The sequence below is a fragment of the Corvus kubaryi genome, unplaced genomic scaffold (genome assembly GCF_017639235.1).
Source record: "Corvus kubaryi isolate FWS band 111438036 unplaced genomic scaffold, C.kubaryi_AGA036_p1.0 65250, whole genome shotgun sequence".
Classification (NCBI taxonomy): Eukaryota; Metazoa; Chordata; class Aves; order Passeriformes; family Corvidae; genus Corvus; species Corvus kubaryi.
The window spans coordinates 25850-50873 of NW_024581869.1; the positions used below are offsets into that span (position 1 = coordinate 25850).

Genomic DNA, 25024 nt, shown 5'->3' on the forward strand with positions numbered 1-25024 from the left:
AATGTGATACTCCCTTTTTTATTTCATCAGTAACTCCTCCCAAACTCCCCGTGCTGCAGCATGGAAGCCTGAAATTCTGATTTTTAGCAGCGTTTGCTGCTGAGCTGTGAGGGTTGGAGTGTGTTGAGGGTGAGGAGGTCTCTTGGACCCTGTGCTGCGGGGGCGGTTGTGCTCAGCACACAACATCTGAGTTTATTCTTGCTGTAAAAAGGGAGAGAAAGTGCCACTGCACATCTGCAAGGACTGTGCAACTAAAAGCAGCTGCTGCTGGTTGAGCTTTTTGCTGTATTTGAAAGCAATTTTCAAGAAGAAATTGTCTCTAGGTTCAAAGATGAAGACGCTCCAGAGAAGTGTAAGTGTATTCCAGCAAACTAAAATTCTCTTGTGGAAAAATGTCCTGGTCAAGTGGAGGATGAAGATGCAGAGCTTTCAGGTAAGAAAGAATTAAAAATTAAACCAAAATAGTAGCTAACTACTGAGAGTGCCCAATCCCTGCCTGCCCCTGAACACCAATTTCTTTGGGTAAAATCAGAACTTAAAGTACTTTTGAGAAGCCTTGCTGGTAATGAACACTTGGAGACTTGAATTTTTTTTTAACTGGTGATATTTATGTCTGGTTTGTGACAAATGAGGGCACAGATGGGCTCTTGGAGCAGGTGATGGGCACACTGCAAAGAGTCTCTTCATTAACATCCTGGAAACTGGTGTGACTGAGCTCCTCTTGGTTGTATTTTAATCCCACAAAGACTGAATTCCTCTTGTTTGTATTTTAACCCCACAAAGAACATATTTTTATACTGCCACGAAATTCTTCTCCCTGCTCTCCCTGGTGTAGGAGTGGATTCTGTCCCTGCTCTTCCTGCTCCTGGTGTTCATCGCGTCCTCGTTCATGGTGCTAGTCCCCTACCCCGAAGTGCCCTACAGTCACCTGGGGCAACTGGATGACCCTGCCTTCAATGCCACCGGGGTCACCATCATGTTCACCCCCGGTACTGCCACCACGAGGCACATCATGAATAAAGTGGCCTCCAGCTCTGTCATGACAGGTGGGTTTTCCTTTTTAAATATTGAATTTTGTCATTATTTAACCTATTGTGTGCATGCTGTGTTTTAGTTGCTCTCTAACACCTTTGACCAGGAGAGAAAATTCATCCTAAATCCTCCGTTTTCACAAATATTTCTTCTCCAGGATTTAAACTACCTGTGAGACCATGTGCCCTTCTGAACTGTAAAGCTCTGCCTTACCTAATATTCCCTAATTCTTTTAAAAGACCTTGGTTCACTCTTTGGAGGTGCATTTCTTCTCAATTGGTAAATTGTGAATTATTTGGAGCTGCCTCCCTGTCCGGTGAGAACTGGAAAAGGAGGAGTTGCAGGGCTAAGAAAGCAGAACATTCCCTCAGTGCTGCGGACACATTTCCAGACTCACAAAATCTCATGGCAGTATTTTCCTGATGCTCCACAGGTATAAAATTGGAGGAACTGGATGATGAGAGAGCCATGGAGAAAGCCTGGATTTCAAATGAGGAAACTATAGGGGTTGTATTTAAGGACAACCTCTCCTACCAACTCAGGTTTCCCACTAGCCACGTGGTTATTCCCAATGAAGTCTTTGGATACATAGGTAACGCGAAATGAGAATTTCGGGGTGGTTGCCTGGAGTGGACAGGTGGGAATAATTCATGACTCTTAAGTGATGGAATAAATTGGGGGTTTGGGTGTTTTGGTCTGGGGTTATTTTTTGTCACCATTCATTTGAAGAGTTTCCCACAGTGCCAATGCGTTCTTGTCATCACGTTTAATAGCAAAACCTAATTACTTTTCATTCGTGTGATGCCCTTTGCCTTGCAGACAGCTGCTACGAGTTCTCACCGAAGTACTGCAACAGCCCCAAGTACTGGTACAAAGGCTTCCTGTCCCTGCAGTCCAGCATTGATGCTGCTATTATAGAGGTAAATCCAATTTAGGAACTGGTGGAGGCATCCTTTTATTTTAAATATGATACAGGAAAGGCAAACTGTACCATGGGGATAGCAAGGGGTTTGTCAGAAAATAAAGCTGCTTTAACAAGTCAATGCAAGGAGGATGAAGCAGAACATTCCTTATACAAATGGACCTCACAGCAGAAAATAAACAAAATGCTGATCTATTGACGTTGAATTCCTATAGATGGTGGCAAATCATTCTGTTTGGGAAGAAATGAAATCCATTGCTGGCGTCCGAATGAAGTCCCAGAGCATCCTCTTCTCCATCAGCCTGGAGTACAGCTATTTCATGGTCGTTATTGTGATGTGCTTCTTTCCCTTCATGTATTTCTTATCGAGGAATGTTACACGAGAAAAGAAAAAGCTCAAAGTATTGATGAGGACCATGGGGCTGCAGGACATTGCATTTTGGTGAGTTCTTCTTTAACTGGAATGTGTTTCCCAAAAATCTGTCAGTTCCTGGGCACCTGAGCAGTCAGTTAATCAGTTAAATGCGTTCATAACTTTTCTCCAGTACTGGAAGGACAAAGCAGAGGGCTGAGCATGGCAGTGGTGTCCTCTTCTCCCTGGGGTATTTCCTCCTAAGCTGGATCGGCCGTCTGCTCTGAGGATGTGAAAGAGAAATTACTTCCATGGAAAAAAACTAATAACTAATAACTAAATGTAAAATGATTCTGACCTGCAGATGAAACTGTAACAAGGGCTGTTAATGAACCACAAGGGTGATGGTGCCTTTCCCTCCCCAGGCTCTCCTGGAGTTTGCTGTACTCTCTTTATGTGCTGATCTTCTCGTGCCTGCTGACGGCCCTCGTGCTGTGGGAGCCTTTCTACACCAGCAGCTTCCCTGCAGTCTCACTCCTGTTTTTCCTCTATGGCCTGGCGTGTGTAAGTCAGGCTTTAAAGCCAGATTTCCTCACCGCATGATTTATTACCATGCTGCTGAGCCTAAGCATTGCTCCAGAGCCTTTTGCACAGTTCTCAGGATGTTTGTGTGGCCACGCTGGTTGGAACAGCTGAGTGGCTTTTCTAGGCCAGCAGCAGAGATTTGATTTGCAGCCTGAAGGGCTGACAGGCCCTTGTTTGGATACAAAAGGCCCAGCTTGAAACTCAGCTCAACCCACTAAGGAGGGCTTTAGTGGATTTTATTATACAGACTCAGCTCACCAGAGATCTGGTGCCTGGCAAATGGAAGTGCTGCTGTTAAGGATATTTACTTCCTTCAGTGGTTGAAGGAAACTTCTGTTCTTACAGATCCACCTGGTTTTCATGCTCTGCTCCCTCTTAAGGACCTCCAAGCTTGTCAGCTCCGTGGGGTTCCTCATCATCTTTATCTTTGGATTCCTGAGCCTGGCGGTGCTGATAGAAGATGTCCCAGAGCCACTGAAGTGGTTTCTTGGTCTCATGTGTCCTTTTGCATTCAACACTGGCATTGCCAAGGTACGGGCAGCTGAACCTGACTTACCAAAATATGAATATCGATCTGATATCGACATCTAACTGAGACAGACAAAAACTCTCTAACAGTTTAGAGTTAGAAAGTGCATGTTTTATTTGGCGCCAGGCACTGCGTGGGATAGCTCCCTAAGATGCAGGGCCCGATACAAGCAAACACAAAGCTTTTTATTTACAAAAATTATGAATATCCAAAATACAAATGCATATTCATAACATTAACACCTCCCATTCTCCGCTTCGTATGGAAATGAGCTTCAGTGTCATTAAGCATGCATAGTGTGTGTCCTGAATTGAGTGGTGGTCTTGAATTGGGTCAGTGGTCTTAAAAAGATGAAGTATGCTCATCTTCCTCATTCTGACCTTTTTGCCTCTCTGAACTTTAACAATCCTAGTTACTTTAGTGACCGCTAAGTTACTAACATCTTAAAACCCATTTCAGGTCCAGCTCTCTTAACTATTTTAATTAACTCTAGCTGGGCCCAAATTCCTTCCTATTCTAACTAATTTCAACACAGCTAGCCTATAACTAAAATCTTTGTTTCTTCTAAATCTGTGTTTCAAACCTTCCCCTGATGGTAGAGAAAGGCACAGGAATTCCTACCCTCAGCTCAAGAATCCAGCTGTAAAACCTTCAGGCATTTTTCACTCATCTCCACAGCCTGTTTCAAAGCCCCCACGTGAGCTGAGCTCTTGCTGGGCAGCACTGAGGAGCTTCAACGCCCCCATCCCCTTCCCCTGCTTTGAAGTTAGATGAATGCAGAGACAAGCAGGGCCCCCGGCACAAAAAAATCTGCTGTTGTGCACTTCTGCAGCTTCCACATGACCCCGAGGAAGCCCCATCCCTGCACACAACAGCCCCATTATCCTCGGGAGCATCAGGGACAGCATCCTTGGCTGCCCAGCCACTCCCCTCCTCCTGGCAGCAGGGACTGTGCAAATCCAGCTCTGCATTCCTGCTGCTGCTGCCCTTCCTCCAGCCCCACCTTGGATAAATTGCAGTCTCACGGTTTTCCATTAGTCATATCTCCATATCTCTTTCTAGCTCTGGTAATCTAATATTTGATTTCTTGATATATATATATATAAAAAATCTGCCTGGGAGAGGAGATTTCTGCACCAGCAGAAGAAGAGACTGACTTTGTTAATTCACCATATGGTTACATCAATCATTATGGAAATTAGATCATTTTTGTCGTGACTCTGTCACATCAAAGGTGCCAATACCAGGTTTCCTGAACGGACCTCAAAAACTATGATCTTTTCTTCTCTTTCTGGATTGTTCTGGAAAATTCTGGATGAAAGCATTAAGATCTCTGCATGGAGTAAATTTATTCCCCTTCCCCTTTAGAAGGAAAATAAGAGCAGTTGGTCAGTACTGCAGATTATTTCTGGGTTAACAAACAGTTGCAGCCATGGTTCGATGTCATGTGCATTTTTTTCCGGCCTGAAATTCATTCTTCTTTCTCCTTTATTTCAGATTTTCAATTTAGAGAAATATGGAATAGGTTTCTCCTTTTCCAACCTTATGGAGGAAGCATACTTTTTATTTTCAACATACGTATTGCTGGTGTTTGACTCAGTCTTGTACATGCTGTTGGCTCTGTATTTCGACAAAATTCTGCCAGGTAGGAATGATTTCTTTTTATTTACATGGACTGCATGGGATATATCAAGGAAATGATGGGCTGCTCCATTCTCTGAGTCAACTAAAACAAGGTTTGGACTAAAAGAAATGTATTATGTTGTGGAGTGACTTTTCTGTGACTGGCGCATGCTGGCAATTCACAGAATCAATGACAACAAATTATTCAACATTTTCTCTTTCTAATTATGCTGTTGTTGAACTATTTATGAGATTACAATGTCATAATGTAATACATAAAGTCTTGAATTCATTAGAGAAAGGCCTGAATCCAACCTTCTGGTCTCCTCTACCTCTGCTCTAAACACGGGGGCTTTTGACTGGAAAAAGCACCAATTTTGTACTTACTTGAATCTCCTAAATGTTTAGTCTAGGATGGTGTCTTGGCTGTGCCTTTGGTTAGTGACAGAACATCTTTTTGCTTTCCTGGCAGGCAAATATGGGATTCCAGACCCTCCTCTGTTCTGCCTGAAGGCTTCGTACTGGAAGAGCAGGAGAGGCTCCACCACGGACGTGCCCAGATCCACAGCGAACCCTGAGGAGCTCCTTGGGGATGATGTAGAACCTGTGCCCCCCGAATTCCTGGGGAAAGAGGCCATCAGGTTAAGAGAGAAGGAATTGCTGGTGCCTGGTAGCTCTGGTTTTGTGCTCCCACTGATCCCCGCTCCTTCCATCAGCTCGGGTTGGACTTTTCCAGGCAGTTTTCATGTTCATGAAGCTCTTGCAAAACACTGTTTCACAGAGAAAAATTAGAGATAAAAATGTTTCACTGAGAAAATCTAGCGATAAAAAGATAATTCAGACTGGTCACTAATGATGAAATATAGGTAAATTTAGATTAAAAAAATAACAGGGTTTTTTTTCTGTAAACCTGTCCTCTGTTGCGATGGGCTGGGCCTTGTCTTTGCCAGTCTTGGTGCCCCATTTTTGGTGCCAGGTTGTGATGTTCACACCTGGGCACAGGGCCTGTCAAACCTGTGAATCTCAGCATTGTTTTCCAGCACCTCCTATTTGTTCCATGCCATTTCTGTCATTGTCACCTGAGGGCCATAGGAATGTAAAAGGGCATCAGGGAAGAGCATTTACAGAACTCCCCAAAGAATAACCTCCTTACCTTCCTTTTAGGCTCCACAATATTAAAAAAGCCTATAAAAAGAAGGACAAGAAGACAGAAGCTTTAAGAGGTAAGGAGGCTGTGGGATTGATTCCTGTTAAAGACAAGGAAACACCATTGTACAGTCAGTCAATGAAAAAAAGCACTTGCATTGCTTGAAAATTTATGTCAAATATTAATTGATGTGACTGATCACTGTTTTTTTCAGCTTTTACTGATTTCTGTTTTTAATAAGACTAAAGAGAAGAAATATTTCTATTTTTTAAAATTGTTTTATTTCTGTCTTTTCTGCTAAATACGGACCCACCCCATATGCCTTTAGTTAAAGATCTGCAGAGCTTTGCCCTGCTCAGTGCTGGTTATTACTACTTAATTCTTGTACTTCTTGACTTCTCTTGCTTTTGGCAGTGAGTGAGGGCAATTCAAGCCTCATTTCTTCCCAAACTTGGTGTTACTTTTGTTCTAGGTTTGTCTTTAAACATTTATGAGGGTCAGATCACGGCCTTGCTGGGCCACAGTGGGGCTGGAAAGACAACGCTGCTGAACGTGCTCAGTGGGCTCAGCTTCCCTTCAGAAGGTAGGAGAAGGCTGGGATGGAGTGGCCTTGATCCAAAATCTGTAAAGATCAATTCATTCCCCCTCATCCCATTTATCCCGGTGAACAGGCTCTGCCACCATATACAACTACAGACTCTCCGAAATGGGAGACAGGGAGGAGATCAGAGGGATGATCGGGATTTGCCCGCAGTTCAACACACAGTTTGAGGTCTTGACAGTGAAAGAAAACCTGAAAACTTTTGCAGAAATCAAGGGCATCAAGTCCAAAGAGGTAGAGCGAGAGGTGAGTGTGTTCCCCACCATTCCATAGTGGCTCCTTTTGCACTGGGAAGCTCAAGGGATCCACCTGGACCTTCTGAAAATCGAAGCTCAAAGTCCTGTCCAACCTGGCCTTGGACACTTCCAGGGATCCAGGGGCAGCCACAGCTTCTCTGGGCAGCCTGTGCCAGGGCCTGCCCACCCTCCCAGGGAAGGATTTCCTCCTGATACCTGCTATAAATCTAAATCCACCCTAATAAAGGATGGGAGGACAATGGCTGCTGAGAATGGACATCCTTGTGCTGTTCTAGGTGCAAAACATTCTGGAACTGCTGGATATCAGCAACATTCAAGACACTCAAGCTGAGAAACTGAGTGGTGGGCAGAAGAGGAAGTTATCCATCGGAATAGCCATGCTTGGAAACCCCCAGGTAAAGCAGCAGGCTTTGTGATATTGGGACAGCATGGCTCTGTGAAATTGGGAATATTCAGGTCTGACATGACTAAAACCCTGGGCATGTATTTGGGTCTAGGATTTCAGACTTCTTTAAAGTGCTCATAAGTATTAAAATGAATACATTTCATATTTTCTTTTGTTGTTTCATTCATAACCCACCTTGCCAGTCATGTTTTGAAGCAGAGAGAGTTCCCTGACCCCTCCCAGCCCACAGAACAGCTGCCCTTGTCTAAAAGATGCCCTGGGTCTCTTGCCTTCAGAACACCAAACCCCAAAGACGTGCAGCTGCTCCAGCAATGAGGAATGTCTGATTCCATCCTTCCTGCAGGTTTTGCTCCTGGATGAGCCAACGGCTGGGCTGGATCCTCTCTCCAGGCACCAGGTGTGGAGCCTCCTGCGGGAGCAGCAGGCGGGGCGGGTGATCCTGTTCAGCACCCAGTTCATGGATGAGGCCGATATCCTGGCAGGTGAGCACAGGCTCTGTCTGGGGCATCCTGCAGGATAACCCTGGAGCACAAAGCCCCAAAAGATGGGAACAACTGCTCTGCACTATGAATTCCTTTGGATTTTCCTTCCTCTAGACCGCAAGGCTTTTATCTCGCACGGGAGGCTGAAGTGCGTTGGCTCTTCTCTGTTCCTGAAGAAAAAATGGGGGATTTGCTATCATTTAAGGTATCTCCTTCAGCCCCAACAATATCTGGCAGCATGCAAGTACAAGGGGACACCAGAATTAATGAAACCCTAGAGCAGATGTCATCAAAACAAGCAAATTAACTGCATTCAGATTCAGCTACATTAACTGAAACAGCAGTAAGGGTTAGGGTTAGTTAATCCAGAGTAGGGTATGAATGAAGACTGGTGGAGTTTTCTTTTTATGCATCCATAAAATGGTGGCTGTTCTTTGTTTGGGTTGTTTTTATTCCACATCTGTCTTTTTCCCACGCAACAGGATCCACGTCAGTGAGTCTTGTGGCTTAGAGAATGTGACATCCCTGGTGAAAGGGCACATCCCCAACGCCACGTTCTCAGGACACAGCCAGTATCAACTGAGATATAAACTGCCTTTAGAAAACGTGAATAAATTCCCAGGTAATGTATGTGAAAATAACTGAGAATTAACCATAGAGAAAAAAAATAACAACAAATGTGGGGAACGAGAAAGGCAAAGGGAGGTTTTCTACAGAATCGCATCAGGACTGTCTCAGTCTGGGTTTTCCCCACAATTTTATCATACATTTAAGATCAAACTGTGCAACAAATGCTTTTCTACTGTTCGCAATGGCAAACCCAGCAGGCTAAACTGGGCTAGGTGTTACTGAGAGTTCAGTTCTCTTCCTGTTAAATGAAAAGACAGAGATAAGAGAAAACCTCACACAACCTGTGCTCCTCCATACCCGCTCCTCACCCACCGTGCCCATCACTTCAGCCTGACCATCCCACAGAGGATGAAAACCAGTCCAAAATGTTGGTGCTAAGCAGGGAAACATCTTCCATGAGGGGTGGCTGTGGCAGTTTTGTGTTCCTCCACACCTTTGTGTCCTGTTCCTTTATCCAGTTCCTTCTTCTGTTGCTTTCTCTGTCACTGGAGATGCTCCAGTCAGGTTGACTCATCTGAACATCTGTGTCCATGCCTTTATTTTGTCTCTGTCCTGCAGATCTGTTCAGTGGCCTCGACAGCTGCTCTGAGCAGGGAATTATAAACTATGGAGTCAGCATGACGACCCTGGAGGATGTGTTCCTAAGGCTGGAGGGAGAAGCCACAGCGATTCAAGAAGGTACAGTCGTGGCTGTGAATTTACAACCCACAGCCAAAGAGATCAGCTCCTCTGCAGTAACCTCCAAAGGCGGCTCTTAGCTTTTCATGAATCCCAGCCTAGAAGCTGGGCTTGGACATAAATTTGCACATGGAAACTCTCTGCAGATGAGCACATCCCTGGGGAGGAGTGGGCAGAAGCAGGACCACAATGCCCCGACGAGGCAAGGCCGGGCTCCCTGCTGCTCTCGGACACCAGGAAGGCGTCGGTCCAGGGCCTGGCCCTCTGGAGGCAGCAGGTCTCTGCCATGGCACAGGTGCACTTCCTCAAGCTCAAGAGCTCTGTGAAGACCCTGCAGTCGATGTAAGTACCAAAGGGATTCTCTCCTGGAGGTCTGGAAGTGGACACAGTCACACCGGGGGGACAATTTCCGCACCCCAGTTTCGATGAGGTTGGATTAATTGATATGAGGTCTTGGCTAGGAATGATCTGAGAATGATCTGCACTCAGAGGAGGGGAAAGTTTTTTCCTTTCCAGTGCCAGTAACACAAAATCTCCCTTTTGTGCATTTTCATTTCTATGCTGAGTAATTCATGGAAGAGAATCCCATTTTCTTTCCAAAGAAAAGAATCATTTAGAAATACTTTTATATTAAATGGAGGGAGTTTTAAAATAAGTTATTGTGTACAGAGAGTACTTTCAGTCTTCCTCTGCATTTTTTTTTTTTTTTAATTCTCTCATGTTGCCAGTGTTTGAACTCATTTGGCCCCACTGGTGTTCAGGCTGGAGTTCTCTGGTGAGGCACAAGGAACTAAAGGAATATGCTGATTTATGAGAAACTTGTATCTAAAGGAAGTCTGAAAGGCATTTCATGCCCTAAAAAGTTGAGCACTCCAAATCTGAGATCCTCTCCCTGCTACATTTTGAATTATTTGGTGAATGATCAAGGTTTGAGGCTTCTGGAAATAAAATTCTCTCATCATTGGTGACAGGGCCTGGGGGAATGGCTGGACTTATGTCAGGGGAGAGTGAAGTTGGATATCAGGGAAAGGTTCTTCCCCCAGAGGGTGCTGGGCACTGCCCAGGCTCCCCAGGGAATGGGCACGGCCCCAAGGCTGCCAGAGCTCCAGGAGCGTTTGGACAGCGCTGCCAGGGATGCCCAGGGTGGGGTTGTTGTGGTGTCAGGGCCAGGAGTTGGATCCATGCTCATTGTGAGTCCCATCCAAGTCAGGATATTCCATGATCCTATGAAAATTGCCTGAAGTCTTTAACAGAGCATTGGGTAACCTGAACACACAACAACACACAAATGCATTCTGAACGCATTTCTGCTGAATATCTCTTCTCAGACTGTTTATTCATCTCTTTCTTAATGCAGTTTGCTGCTCTATGGGGTTTTTCTGCTTCCTCTGGTGTTGCAACTGTGCATGATGGCTGGCTTGCTGAGTGTGAGTGCCTGGCAGCTCTCTCCTGCACAGTACTTCTTGCCCCTGGGGAGGAGATCCTACCTGGAGCCCACCACCCTGCTGGTCTACAACCACACAGGTGAGGTCAATGAGCCTTCCCTCATCCTTCCCAGTTCTGGGCTTCTTGCTGCTCCAAAGGAAAATACAGGACAGAGCAGACGGTTGTAGATGTAGAGGATCCAAGGGGGGATGGGGGTTTTAATGAGGGAAGAGAGGAATCACAGCCTACTGTGGCTTCAGCAGCTGGTGAGATCCTGACGAGAGATGTGAAAGAGGATATCAGAGCAGGTGAGGTAAGATGGAGACGTGGTTCTCTCCCTGCCACAAATCCAGGTCTCTATCCAAACAATTTCAGAGTGTAGGATTTTCAAAGCACGCACCACACTCCAGGCTCACTAACGCTGAGTCAAATTAATGGGCTGCTTTCAGAGTTTCACCTTCAACATTCCCATGAATGGATGCTATTTCATGCTATTTGGCCAGAGAATGACATTGATATCTTCATCAGACAGTCCCAAAAGAAAATTCATTTTGTAGCACCTCAGAAAAGGCTGGGGGGAAAAAAAAGACAGTGCAACAATTCAGACTGAAACTCATTAGCTCCCAAAAATTAACGTGCAATGATCCACCACACATGTGCTGGCTGATGCCCACAGTTATTAGATTTCCTTTCGTTTTGTTTGGTGGCCATGGATTTAAAAATAAAAATAAAAATCAAGCCATCAAAGACTCTTTTGTTTTCCAGTGATATAATTCCTCTGCTTTTGGCCCTCACACCAGGCACAGGCATTGATGACTTCATCCATGTGCTCCAGAGCCAGGATCTTACAGTGGAAATAGCAAAGGAGGAAAATATCACAGAGGAACTACAACACAACGGGGCTATAGAAGTCTCCCGCGAAGGTCAGGTGAGGATTTTTCTTCTCTCCCTCCAGTTTCCTCACAACAATTGAACAATCAAGCAAGGTGCCTCCATCAGCTCTCCCTGTGGGATGGGCCTGTTGACTTTTTGTGCCACAGGTACAAAAATTAGGAAGTGTCTTGAGCAGTAAAGTCCATGCTTGAGAGGAGACCTTCCACCTCAAAATGTACATTTTTAGCACAACAATACAGACTTCCAACACCTCATAATTTGTTTTTTAGCCAACAAGGCATAAGCAAAGCTATTTCAGGCCTGGATTTTCCTGGTGTGCTCCTTTTCTACTGCTTCCCTGCAGATGAGGAAAGCCAGGAGTTCTCACCTTGTTTTCCTGCTCTTTGAAGAGCTACAGGTTCACTGTGCTGTGTCACTTGGAGGCCATCAACTGCTTCCCAGTGCTGGTAAACATCATCAGCAACGCCCTGCTGAGAACCCTCAACTCCACCCAGCACATCCAGATCTGGAGCCACCCATTCTTCTCTGTAAGTGAAGCCAGAAGGTGTCAAAAAACAGTTTAAGGTCTCACTAATTCATCAGATTTTAACAGGAAGCCTTGTAGGGCTGTCTGAACATGTAAATCCACCTTCCTCCATGGTGCCTCTGGAAAAATAAACATCTGACTTCAGGAAAACCAGATCTGATTTTTCCCATGTGGGTCTCAAGGGCTGCTGGATGGAGAGGGTGGATGGGAGGGTTTTCTCCAGGAGGTTCCTTATTCTCTCCAGCACATTATTCAAGCTTTGGCCCATCAGTTGATGGAAGAGAGAGCTTCTCACAAGTCTGGGATAGAGAAGTGGGACCTGCAGCACCCATCTCTCCTCACCAGCAAGCACTTTTCAGGGCTCTGGTTCAGGAAAACCTTCCAAAATGTGGTTTCAAACCCCTCTGACTGTTCATACTGCCCTGTAATCCAAGAGAAATGCAGTAAGATCAATGGTAAGATGAGTGGTAGGCATTTTCCGCAAATGCTTTGTTCTTGTGTTTTCAGCTGTTCAGTCCACGATACTGGGATTATTTTATGTTCGTTTACTTCATTTACATGCTGCTGTTGTTCCCTGGTTTTCCTCCTCACTTTGCAATGGGCTACACACAGGATTGTAAGGTAAATTCCTTGAAACGGAGCAGGTTTGGGGTGGGCAGAAGGGATTACAGCTGCATTGCCAGAAGGATGTTTGAGTACAGCATCAGGGAATAGTTTAGGCTAGAAAACACCTCTGAGGTAATTGAGTCCAGCCCTATGATTGGCAGCTTGGGGTGTTTTGATCCATGAGAAGTTTTGCAGCCAGCACAAAATATTAAAAGACAAAACGAGGTCGAATCTTAGCCCAGAATCACAGTGGTGACAGATTTTATTCCGTTTTCATTCCCTGGGGCCATTGCCACGGGTGCAGTTGGCCACACAGGCACCGACAATAAACTACCTTTTCAAATTGTGCCTTCCCAGACGGGAGCTCGTGCCCAGCTGCGCATCTCGGGGCTCTTTCCCTCGGCCTACTGGTGTGGTCAGGCACTGGTGGACATCCCACTCTGCTGGATCCTGCTCTTCTCCATGTTTGGGCTCCAGTTTGCCATGAGCAACAAGATTGCTGGCAGCGCCAGCACCTTCTTCTTGCTGGTACGTCCCATTCTGGTGCCTGTTGGTCTGCTTGGGAGGGATTGAGGGAAAATATTTTTGGGAGGGGGTAGGTGAGACACTGTGGGTGCATATGGTTCTGGAACACTTTGACCTTCTTGTTTCACCTCCTACCTTTTCGGTTTCTCCAGCTGGAAATAAAAGGAATAAATCTTGCCTTAATACATCCTTTACACCTCAGAGTAAAGGATTGTGGTAATTTCTAAATGCCCTGATCTTACTGTGGGATCATTTCCACTGATCCCCATTGCTATAGATGGGTTTCTGGTGGTTTACATCACTCCATTTTCTCCAACAAAAGCCTTTTTGCCCTGTAGGTCGTGGGGACGTTGGGTTATGGAATTTCCCTCGTTCTCTTAATCTACGTGATCTCCTTCAACTCTCGCAAAGGATGGAGCTGTGATCTTTGGTCTTTTATCCTGATAGTGGTGAGCACATGGTTGGATACTGCACTGCAGGGTTTGCAGACATTTTGAGATCTTAAGGATGAGCTAGGTGTCAAAACACCAGGTAGAGATATGGAACATAAATCTGGGTGTGTTTCATAGCAGCCAATTCTGTATTAAATTTGTGTCACTGTGTTCTGTTCCCGGAATCCTGCTGTGACACGGGGAAATACCTGGATCTAACCTGAACTGGTGCAGGAATGGAGGCAAAATTTATCACTCTGCTGAACACCCCACATCCAAGAGATGTAAAGTGTTGAGACAGGAGCCATCAGGCTAGCACTGATCATCCAAGCCCAACCTGGAAGGAGATGGATGATTTGGCATGGATTGGGATGGGAACGAACAGAATGGGATCCCGTGTTTGATTTTTCTGCCTGAAGCAGCCCTGTCCCTGGGAAGAAGTCTCTCCAGCTGGCCCAAAGCAGCAGCCAACCCTCAGGCAGAGACAGCTGAAGATCTCCTGAGCCCTCTCTGCCTCTCATCTTTCTCATTTTTTGTCAATTTTTATAAATTCAACAGGGAATTGCAGAGCTAGACACACAATTTTAAAGAGCAGTGAGTAACCCTTCCCATCAGCTGAGTTACCCTCTTGTTTTATTTCCAGGTGTGCTTTATTTCTCTTTTCATCAGCAGAATCCTGGATCTCGTGGGCAGCGCCAGCACCTCCCTCTATGTTTTGTCCCTCTTGGTTCCCATGTACCCCCTGATGGGTTTTGTGATCGATGGCCAGCAGGTGAGTGGTGGTTCTGGGCAAGGAGAGGCCAAAGCACAAGCCTGGGTCCTTGTGACCAAAGTCTGGTGGTAACTGCGTGCTGCAGTCTGGGAAGGCTCATCCTGGGTGGGATATTCCAGAGTGCATTGTTAGTGACTGTTTCAGCTCAGATCTCATTTTTCCAGCTATTCATTAGGGCTGGGGGCTCCTTCTTGTGCAGCTGTGACTGCAGGTTGGGTAAAAACTCCTAATTCTTTCCATGCAGAGTCATAGAATGGAACCACAGAATGGTTTGGTTAGGAAGGGACCTTAAAGCTCATGTGAGGGGACACTTTCCACTAGACCAGGTTGTTCCAAGCCACATCCAAGCTGGCCTTGGACAATGCCAAGGATGGAGCAGCCACAAAGTCCATCAACGTGGCCTGACCAATCCTAAGATAAAATCTGAAGCCATGAATCTGACTTTGCATAGAACAAACCTGAGTGAGAATTAAGAGCACTCACAAGGGGCTTTACTCTGTGTCAGCTGAGGGGAGTGGTGGAAAGTCAGCTGAGAATTTAACAAACCCCCCATTGTGGTGCAACAAACACTGTTGATAAATGATAAATTACTGAGGGGTAAAGTCCAAGGACAAGAGACCCTTCCTCTGTCCTGTCCCACTCACCCCCACCTCTTCTCCAAAGCAGAGGACCAGGGGACCCAAAGCAGAGGAGACCAGATCTTTCCTGGGATAGGACATCTGGAAGGAGAGTCTGGTCCAGGTACTGAGAGCTGTGACCTGTTCTGGTGCAGGACCAAGGTTCCCAAAATCAAGCATCTGCACTTGTTCATCTCTATGTGAATGTTAGGGGTGAATCAGAAGTTTTGCAAATTTTCAAAGCATTTTTGAACATTACTTCATTAACCAGAATGATACTAAGGAATTACAGCTCTTCATTGTGAATTTTTTTATTCTTACAGATTTTCTTGGAGGACACTGAGACATCTCGTACAGCTCCAGACAGTGATGTGCTGTTTGCTGTCTTTGCAGTAAGAAAACATTTAACACTGCTTTTATTTAGGAATGTGGATCTCCTAAACCCCCTCCTCAGGTATGAGGAAGCAGGAGGAGGATCTGGGTGGGTCTGGATGACATTTTAGCCCCTCTGCTAAAATAATTTCACACCTTTGAAATGGGCAAGGCAAAATGAAATAAGCCCAGATCACTTCATGCTGCCCTGTTATTTTATGAATTGGGGTTTTCCTGCCCTTAGAGTTTTCTGCAGTGCTGATTACCCTGAGTTTTGGTGTTAGTGGCCTCCATTTTCCCATATTCCGTTTCCCCCATGTATTTTATAGCACTGCTACCACCTCAGTGCCAGCTGTGGTGGGAGGGAAGGCAAGGCTGCTAATGTGGCACCTCTGTTTTTCAGCCTTACATCCATTCTGTGGCTTTCATTCTTCTTCTTCGCTTTTTGGAGTTAAAATATGGAAAAGCAGTGCTGAGACAGGACCCAATATTTAGGTTTGTATCAACACACATGCACATGTGAGATCTAAACTCCTACCCCACTGCTTCTCCTTGAAAACATCATTGCAATTGTGCTCGTTTTTAATTTTTTTTTATTATGGTGATTTCTGAATGACTTAAATAGCCCCTTAAATACGACAGTGGTGTAATAATATAAAACAGCTTTCAGGTTTGTTAGTGCCTTCACAGGATGTTGCCTATGCTGTGGGATGTACCAGCTTCTTTTTGGTACAAAGAAGAAAGATTATAAATATTCTTTATTATTGTCATTGCTATTATCAGTAATAATAGTAGTAGTAGTATAAAATCAGAAAGAATTATTGTAATATGAATAGCAATAGTTATAGTATAAATTCAATCATGGAGAAATTCACTCTTGGTCTGCCCAAAATGCACTGATAGAGAACAAAGGTAAAAGAACAAAATCCTAAGCCAAATCTGGTGGGTTTTTAGGATTTCCCCAAGAAAAGAAAGCAGCCAGCAGCACCCCAAGGAGCTCGAGGATGAAGATGAAGATGTTAGAGCTGAAAGGGAAGCAGTGAGAAATGCCATGGTGGCTCCGAGTCAGGAGGAGGTACCCCTGAGTGTTGTCCTTCTTGTTTTGTTTGATTTTGTACCTGGTAAAACACAAACCAGGGCAGGCCGATGCTCTGGCTGTGCTGTTCTCACTGGGAAAATCAAACTCCCAAAAGTGTGGGTTGATCAGGAGAAGAAAGCTCTTGAGAGGAACCTGGACAATAAAGTGTCCTGTTGCACCTCATATTCCTGGTGAACTATAAAACAAAGATCTTGAGAAGGTTTTCTGCCTTTTAAATGGAAAATGTAGCTGAAGGATTAATGCTGTCTAAGATAATAAATTCGCCTTGTTTCTTCCTCCTCGCATTCAGAAATCAGTCATTATAGTCAGCAATCTGTGCAAGGAATATAAAGTAAAGAAAGCTGGCTCATTTTTGAAGAAGAAGAAGAAGAAGAAGAAGAAGAAAACAGCCACCAAAAACCTTTCCTTCTGTGTAAAAAAAGGTGAGAACTGGGACTGTCTCCTTGAACCCCGAGCTAATTCCCCGCAGATCCTCAGTTACCTGAGCAAGGACAGAGAGGTCAAATCTATTTGTTCTATTTGTTGTTAAAGCACCTTCAGTCTGAGGTTGATATGTTAATGAACAACTTGGTGTGGGTGCATTTTATTAATTACCTGTGGCTGTCCATATCTAAAATAATGCAGATCCTGGGGAGAGGGGATTGCTTTAGCAGCAGCTCCTGGGAGCAATTCACACACCAGTTTGAGTTGAAATCTCATGGGCTCTCTCAGCATGTACTTTATTTGGTTTATATGATTTTTGATATTTGCATGCTGTCTTTTCTATTTTTTCTTTTGTGGGACTGTGTATGGTATATTTCTTGAATGGAGAATAGTCCTAAGAAATTACACGTATTGATTGCAGGAGAAGTGTTAGGACTTCTGGGGCCCAACGGAGCTGGGAAAAGCACAGCTATCAAAATGATCACTGGAGAGACAACCCTGACTGCTGGGCAGGTAGGAGATATCTGGAGGAAAGGGGATGGATCCATGAAAAAAATCCAAACCTTGCACCTAGGCTAAGCTATCATTTTTGTCAAGGCTACAATTTTTGTCAAAGCATTATTAGTGATCAAGGTTTTAATCGAGTTCATCGTGCTATTAAATTAAATAATGTATTGATAAAATTACTGTGAGCTACTTCTGATTTTGATAAGCTGTTGGATCTGCCCTGATTGACATGTTTCTATTTAAGAAGAGTGTGAAATCACTCCCTCCACGTGGGTTTCCTCACCTTAACCCCACTGTATCCCATAATCCTCCCCTGAACCACCCCTTGCACTGTGTGAGAGGACAATGCCCAGCCTGGTTGTGCAGGTGCTGATGAAGAGAGGAGACGGAGGAGGCTCCCAGCTCCAGGAGCAGGCCCCTGCATTCCTGGGATACTGCCCCCAGGAGGACCCCCTCTGGCCGGACCTCACCCCGCAGCAGCACCTGAGGGTCTACGCGGCCGTGAAGGGGCTGTGCAAGGAGGACACGGCTGCTGCTGTGGACAGGTACAGATGGAGGGTTGGGATGGTCAATGTTCCACCCCCTGGTCATGGGGAGGAGAGCAGAGAGTCAAAATTCCCAGAGGAAACCTTGAAAGAAACTCAGGAAACTCAGCTGCAAAAATGCTTAACCCACTCACTGTGCAGTGAGTGGGTTAAGAAAACCTCCAATTTTCCTAAGTGCATTTGGTGGGGATAAATTCAGCACTAATGCCCTTTTAAGAATGTTGTCTTTGGGCAGCTTTTCTGAAATCTCTGATGTTGGAGTTTGGCACCACAAGAAAGGGTGCTGCAGTGTTGCCTGCTCAGCTGACAGTAGTGTCAGTAGTGCTGTTGACACTGATGATGGATTTAGAAAAGCGCTTGTGGCTTACTCAGTACACTTTGCTTCAAACAGTCACTTGCATTTTAATAACACAATAAATATTTAATGAAAACAAGCAGGAGTCAAGAGCAAGGGAAGAAAAGTTCTTTTTTTTTGTCATTTTGGGAACCCTTGATGAGAGTATTGATTTAGAATAACAAAAATGTTCTTTTTTCACTTGTTCCCTTTCCCTGCAGAATTGTGAATGCTCTGCAGCTTCAAGACTACTTAAACAAAAAAGTCAGAAAATTACCTGCTGGGATAACCAGGAAGGTGTGTTTTGGGTTACCTATAATGAGCACTGCAATGCTCAAGCACTAATTAAAGCTCTCCTTCCTGAGTGGAGCAACCAGCTTGTGCCCTGAGCTCCCCGGGAGAGCACCGGGTTGGGTGGGGTGATGGAAATGAGCCTTTCCCACCTTTCCCATAAATCAGAGCTCCCAGAAATGAGGAGGCACCATGCACAGCTCTGTGTGGACACGGTGCCAGGGTGTGTGGGAGGTTTGGCTGAGCCCCTTTTCCGTGTCACAGCTGTGTGTGGCGCTGTCCGTGCTGGGCAACCCCGCCGTGCTGCTCCTGGATGAGCCCTCCACCGGCATGGATCCCAACGGGCAGCGCCGTGTCTGGTGAGCAGGAACCCAGGCACTGGGCCGCCACGGTGGGAAAGGGGTGGGAAGCCAAAAGTTGATGTTAAAATGACATAAAAAGGGTTTTACCCCATCCATTGATGGTGCTGTCCCTCACGTGCCAATGGTTCTATTGGAAAATAATTTCTTGTCTCTCTCCAGCTCAAGAATGAGCAAGGAGAGAAAAAACCCATTTTGCCTTCATCCTTTCTGCAAGCTTCAGGACAGTCCTAAATGGGATTTGGAAGATTTCATAAAGAGACTCGAGTCAAAAGTATTTTTTGTCATTATTTCGAGGCATTACCATGTGCTCATTGATCTAAAGTTGCTGCATGTGGAAATTTTATTCTTACTTTAGGGGCGAGGCATTTGGATGGACAAAGGCATAGGAACAATGTCTGATATTTCTAGGGAGTGCTAGACTTTAATTTTTTTCTTTTCTTTTCACTGCGGTCCTCAGGAAAACGATTCGGGATGCCCTGAAAACCAAGGAGTCGGGAGCCGTCCTGACCACGCACTACATGGAGGAGGCAGAGGCCGTGTGTGACCGCGTGGCCATCCTGGTGGCCGGGCAGCTCCGGTGGGTGACAGCACCTGGCTGAGCTGGAAATCACAGAATCACAGAATGAACTAGCTTGGAAAAGACCTTTGAGATCGTCAAGTCCAACCTAGGACCTAACCTAAGGCCTCCTCATCAACTAAACCATGGCCAAGCTTCTCCTCCAGCCTCACCTGCTTTTATGAAGTGCTCCCAAGGTTCCCTTCTTGGGAAGGAGCAGGTGGTGAGGAGACAATTATTTCAGTCATCTCTGTTCCTCCCTGCCCTGCAGGTGCATTGGCTCCATCCAGTACCTGAAGAACAAGTTTGGCAAAGGGTATCTCCTGGAAATCAAGGTCAAGGATCCAGAGAGCTCCGATGTCCTGCATGCTGAGATTTTGAAGATTTTCCCCGGTGCAGCCCGTCAGGAGAGGTAACTGTAAAATATGGGATGAGGAGTGGTTTCAACACTTCCTCATCCCTAAAAAGATGCCTGGTGTGAGGGCCAGACACAGGATCTCAGCTGGAGAGGGATAAATAGCTCCCTGTAAAGGATCTGATTTCATAATGTCACCACATCCAGCCCTCCTGTGATCCTGGCAACAAGACATACATAAATCCATAAAGGTTTGATCCCAGAACCTCAATACAGAGCAAGAATCACCTTTTCTTCTATTTCTTCAAGGTTCCCCTCTTTGCTTGTCTACAAGGTCCCAATGAAAGATGCACTGCCCCTGTCCCAGTCCTTCTCCAAGCTGGAGGAAGGTAAGAGCAAAACCAGGTGACTTTTTAAAAAGGCAGAACAGCGACTGCTTCTTTTCAACCCTCTTCCCCTTCCTCCACAGCCAAACGAAGCTGCAGCCTCGAGGAGTACAGCTTCTCCTTGAATACTCTGACTCAGGCAGGTGATTTTTATTTGTGCTGTACAGGCAGGAGCAGGGACAAAAGCTGCAGCCAGACCTGGGCTGGTGCAGTGGCAAAAGGCAGCTCCACCAAAAAACTGCCTGAGGGTGGTGGGCGAGGGGTTCTCTGCTGGTAAAATGGTGAAAAATGGCTTGGGTTTTTTACTGCTGGGACTTCGCGTGATGGGAACAATTCTGGATCCATCTCAGACCCCACTTGGCCGAGGCAGGCACACAGCACACCCAGGGATGAGTGCTGCCCGTGCCCAGCCCCTCTGGGTGCCCTGGAAACAGCAGGTTATTTATTGCTGCTTGTACAAGGCTGGTGGCAAAGATGAGGAATGTTTAAGTCAATCCATTGGTGGGGAAAACCTGTACAGATACAGCTGTGGGCAGGTGGTGCCCGTGTGGTTACTCCAGAGAGCACAGGAGGCTCAGCTGCTGCTCCCCTGCTCCCCCACAAAGCCACCCCACACCTCTCAAGGGGCTGCAGAGCTGCGCCTCCTGCAAAGGAGCAGCACAGAAAAATAACCCAAGTGTTATCTTGCCCATTTCAGGTGTTTCTGGAGCTCTCCCGAGAGCAGGAAAAGGATAATTTTGATCTGACTTTGGATGGGACTTTTGACTGGAAGCAGCTGCAGCAGGAGGACTGTTAAATGCTCATTTATGCATTGCTCAGCATTAACCAAACTGCACATATTTACTGCCGCTCTCAGTGTACCATGGAGAGGGGAACAGGCTCCTCTCTGATGCAGAAGGTGTCCCACCTGCGCTCTGCAGGGGTCTCAGCTCTGCTCCAGGTTGCACTTCCAAAGGCTGGTTGATAAAATAGTGCCTGCTCTGGTGAGAGCTCTTGTCAAGCCAGGCAGGATGCAGCAGCAGGACTGAAAGCTTTGCAGAAAGAAGGGTCCTAACCCATCTCTGGGGATCAAATCTCTCTGGATCTGGGTGCATCATGGAACCTGGACACACTGCCTCCCTCCTGGCTTCCTCTCCCACCAATGTCTGGGACTATCTGCCCACAAAGTGTTCTTACTGAAATCCACACTCTATTTTTATACCCTTCCAATAAATGTCTCTATAGAAACTGCAGTTCCACCCTCATCTGTCATTGCTGTGGACCCTCAGGAACAGCTCCAGCTCCCTCCTCTGGGGATGCGGCTGCTGCAGAGGGCAGGGAGATGTTTACTTGACTCAGCAAGTGCTCTGCCCTGCCCTCCCTCTGCACTGGGGCAAGTGGTTGTTGGTCCCTCCCCTGGAAACGACCCAGGGGGAGACAAGAAGGTTCCAGGGATTCCTCAGAGCCCCTTCCAGTAGCTAAAGAGAGCTGGAGAGGGACTTTTCACAAGGGCATGGAGCGATAGGACAAGGGGGGATGGCTTCAGACTGACAGAGAGTAGATTTAGGTTGGATATCAGGAAGAAATTCTTCCCTGAGAGGGAGGTGAGACCCTGGCACAGGGTGCCCAGAGAAGTTCTGGCTGCCCCATCCCTGTGAACATTCAAAGCCAGCTTGGATTGGGTTTGGAATAACCTGGTCTAGTTGAAAGTGACCCTGCTCACTGCAGAGGGGTTGGATTGGATGACCTTTAATGGTCCCTTCCAACCCAAATTATTCAGTGACTTCGCTCCTTTTATCCCTGTGCCCAGCTCATTTGCAAAGGTTAAACCTCTCACAGAAAATACTTGGTTCTCTTCTCACAGTCCCAGTGGTGGCTGTGTTGCAATCACTGCTTGTGCACATCCCACACGCAGCTTCAAAACAGATTTTGGCAGTTGGAGGACACATCTTTAGGGACACCCTGGTTGTTTCGCTCCTGCTTGCACAGCAGCGCCCTTTCGCCTCTGCACCCCTGAGAAATGGGTAAGTGAAGTCACCAAACGCTTGTGTCACCTGTTCACACACTCAGCTCCGGGAAATGGGGATTCTGTGAAAGGGAAGAGTTTTATTTGGTGCTCTGCAGGTATCAGAAGCACTGGAGAACTCAAGCCACGAGCCTCCAGAGATAAATACTATCTGTATGATCCATTGCTGTTGGATTTTTTTCTCAGCATTTCATGGTTTGTGCCTCTGCAGACGCTGCTGGTGATGGGGCTTTGAGTGGATTTGTGAAATCCACTGGCTCCCCTCTGCTCTGCCCTCTGTGTCCTGCTCTGACACACAGAAACTCTGGGAAACCTTCCCTTTACCACCCAGCATGATGGGACCCGCTCCCTTTGAATGATGTAAGGACTCAAACGGCACTAAAAGCCCCAGCAAACAAGTCCTGTCTCAGAGAGAGCGTCTCTGGAGCTGGAGATGGAAAGAGAAATTCCTCCTGACACCATTTGTGCTGTTGTTTCTCCCAAGAACCACCACCTTCCACAGGTTTGATTGATTATTCCCCCTGATATTTGACATTTTCCATTGTAGAGGAAGGTGAAGCAAGCAGAGCTCCCTCCATCATCTCGTGCACAAGGAGGAGAAAAAGACCCCCAAAGGGGAGCTGGGTGGAGCTGGGGCTTTGCCTCAGCGGGGAGAGAAGGGGACAGGGCTGGTGGCGTTGGCAGCACACAGTGCCAGTTCCAGGTCCTGGCCTGTGGCCAGTGCTGGGAGAAAAGGGTTCTGTCACCAGCACGAAGCAGAGTTTAGCTGGCAAGAGGGAACGAACAAAAGTTCTCAAAAAGCTCACCAGGACTCAACTTTTCCACTGGAAAAAAAAAAATAATAATAAGAAGAAGAAAGATCAAGAGAAAGATTTCCTGGAAATGAACTGACTCATTAAATATTCCCTTTGGAGTCTGCCTCTCCCCCTGAGCTGAAGGGCTGAGGGAGGAGAAACATCCCCAGGAGCTGCAAGGGCTCTACCTGTGATTCCAGGAGCAGACAGAACCCGCTGCGATGCTCCCTGCTCCAGCACAAATCCAGCCCCAGAACTGCCCTGACACTGATTGTTTTCTCTATTTCCCAGCACTGCACGAGCCTCCTTTGCCGACAAACCCGGAGCAGAGGCGCTGCCCCGTGCCCGGGGTGAACCCATCCTCCCAGCACCGGGCGGGCGGGGCCGCTCCCGCAGCGGGTGCCGCACGCTCCCCGCGGAACCCGCCGAGAACTCGCTCTGATGAACAGCGAGATTCTCATTTCCTACACTTAATAACGCCCTCTTTATCCAGCAAGGGACAAAGCACACAAAGGGCCGTTGAGCAGCTGCCTCCAGCGCCGATCCCCAGGCACCGTGTCCCAAATTGTCCTGGAGTGACAGCGAGGAGCAGCCCAAGCCCTTCAGGTTAGGTGAGAAGAACTCAGCCTGCTGGTATTTTTTGAGTGTTGGGGACCAAGGGAGCAAAGAACGTGCGTGCTCAAGGTTTGGGATCTTGGGGACAGTGATTCACCCTGCAGGATTTGGGGAGCAAAGCGGTGTTTGGTGTCTGGACAGGAATGTTGGGGTTTTGCAGGTCTCCTCACAGATGTGACGCGATGAACATTAAATGCTAATTAAGCAACTCCCTTGAAGGGCAAACACAACAAAACTGGTATTTCTGAGAGTTCCAAGGAGCTTCCCAAAAAGCAGTGATGCAAGCTGCAAAGCAGCTGAGACAAGCTCCCGCGGAGTGGAGGAGAGGGAAGCTGGGGGATGCCGAGCACAGGGCTGATGTCCTGCAGAGGAATCCCATGGCTGTGGCACTGTGTCCTGTGACAGACGCCCTGCCTCCTCCCCGTGCACCTCCCCACAACCCCCTGTATCCCCCTGCAGTGCCAGGGCTGCTTGTGCTTCCCCTGAGCAGCACCTCCAGATCTTGGAGCTCAGCTGGACAAAAAATGCCCTTTCTTCAGAGCAACCCAGGCAAAAGAAACCCAAAACAACAGGAGACAGGAGCAGCATCGAAGAGAAAGCTGTTTGTGTGTGTCCTGGAAGGAAAGGCACCGTGAACAGGGGGTGTCACCTGCTCTGGTGACACTTCACCCCAGGGCACACAGCCCCTGCAGCACCACTGGCCGTGGTGGCTGTCCCAGAGCAGAGCCAGATATTGTCCCAGCAGCAGAAATGAGGCAAGGCAGATGCTGGAATACTCAACAGCTCACGAGTCCAACTCTCTTTTTCCACTCACTTGAGACAAAAGAGGAAATGGGGTTGGATTCTGTGTCCACGTGTGGAGGGGGAGCAGGGTGGGTCAGCTCCTCAGCCCATGGCTACCAGGGTGTTGGAACAAGCATCTCCCAGCATTTAATTTTTAAAGCATTTCAGCCTGAATTACTCTGCAGGTGAAGCTGAGAAGGATTTTCCTCCTGCACTGCTGCTTTCTGATTCATCTCAGCACCTCAAAACCCTTTGGAGACTTCCAGCCCCAAATATTCTCTTCAGCAGCAGATGGATAAAATATCAGGCAGAAGACGATGTGTGGCTGTGGCAGCAGCCAAACCCAACAAAATATTTGCTTCAAATCAGGAAGAAGGACAGCGTGTCCAGCTGGGAAAAGCAGGAAATGGTTTCTAAAAGGGTGAAAGAAGGGGATGGAGAAGGAGATGATTGTGTAAGACATGATGTTTCAATTAGGTCCTGAATAATATCAGCAGTTCATGAACTCGTTCTAGGCAGAATGGAGGTGTTTGATTTGTTCCTGTGCATCTCCATCC

At 46.7% G+C, this 25024-nt stretch overlaps 1 protein-coding gene across 3 annotated transcripts; it reads left to right on the forward strand.

Annotated features, from left to right (window-relative positions):
* LOC121673158 (ATP-binding cassette sub-family A member 10-like) lies at nt 1-21502 on the forward strand. 3 transcript variants are annotated; one of them, XM_042046241.1, is made up of 38 exons: nt 12-433; nt 836-1046; nt 1466-1624; nt 1852-1952; nt 2170-2396; nt 2732-2870; nt 3237-3422; nt 4918-5065; nt 5516-5684; nt 6208-6266; nt 6663-6773; nt 6862-7037; nt 7324-7443; nt 7798-7936; nt 8051-8141; nt 8419-8558; nt 9125-9244; nt 9391-9586; nt 10602-10768; nt 11470-11597; nt 11953-12090; nt 12702-12710; nt 13053-13223; nt 13559-13669; nt 14295-14423; nt 15364-15432; nt 15816-15907; nt 16367-16487; nt 16801-16933; nt 17356-17447; nt 17808-17986; nt 18542-18617; nt 18876-18970; nt 19431-19550; nt 19801-19941; nt 20194-20273; nt 20354-20409; nt 20968-21502. In XM_042046241.1, the coding sequence occupies exons 1-38, from the start codon at nt 332-334 to the stop codon at nt 21064-21066; spliced, it is 4800 nt and encodes a 1599-aa protein (XP_041902175.1). In that variant the 5' UTR covers nt 12-331; the 3' UTR covers nt 21067-21502. The 3 variants fall into 3 exon arrangements, with proteins under 3 accessions (XP_041902176.1, XP_041902175.1, XP_041902174.1); XM_042046240.1 differs by having other exon boundaries at nt 14-433; nt 12597-12710; XM_042046242.1 differs by lacking the exons at nt 19431-19550; nt 19801-19941; nt 20194-20273; nt 20354-20409; nt 20968-21502 and adding an exon at nt 19133-19424 and having other exon boundaries at nt 1-433; nt 12597-12710.
* Nucleotides 21503-25024: the final 3522 nt, after the last annotated feature.

Coding starts and splice junctions, on each gene's coding strand:
- LOC121673158 (XM_042046240.1), top strand. CDS start 332: ATGAAGACGCTCCAGAGAAGTGTAAGTGTATTCCAGCAAACTAAAATT. Junction 9,587..10,601: donor GTGAAGACCCTGCAGTCGAT/GTAAGTACCAAA, acceptor TTCTTAATGCAG/TTTGCTGCTCTATGGGGTTT. Junction 19,942..20,193: donor GGTGCAGCCCGTCAGGAGAG/GTAACTGTAAAA, acceptor TATTTCTTCAAG/GTTCCCCTCTTTGCTTGTCT.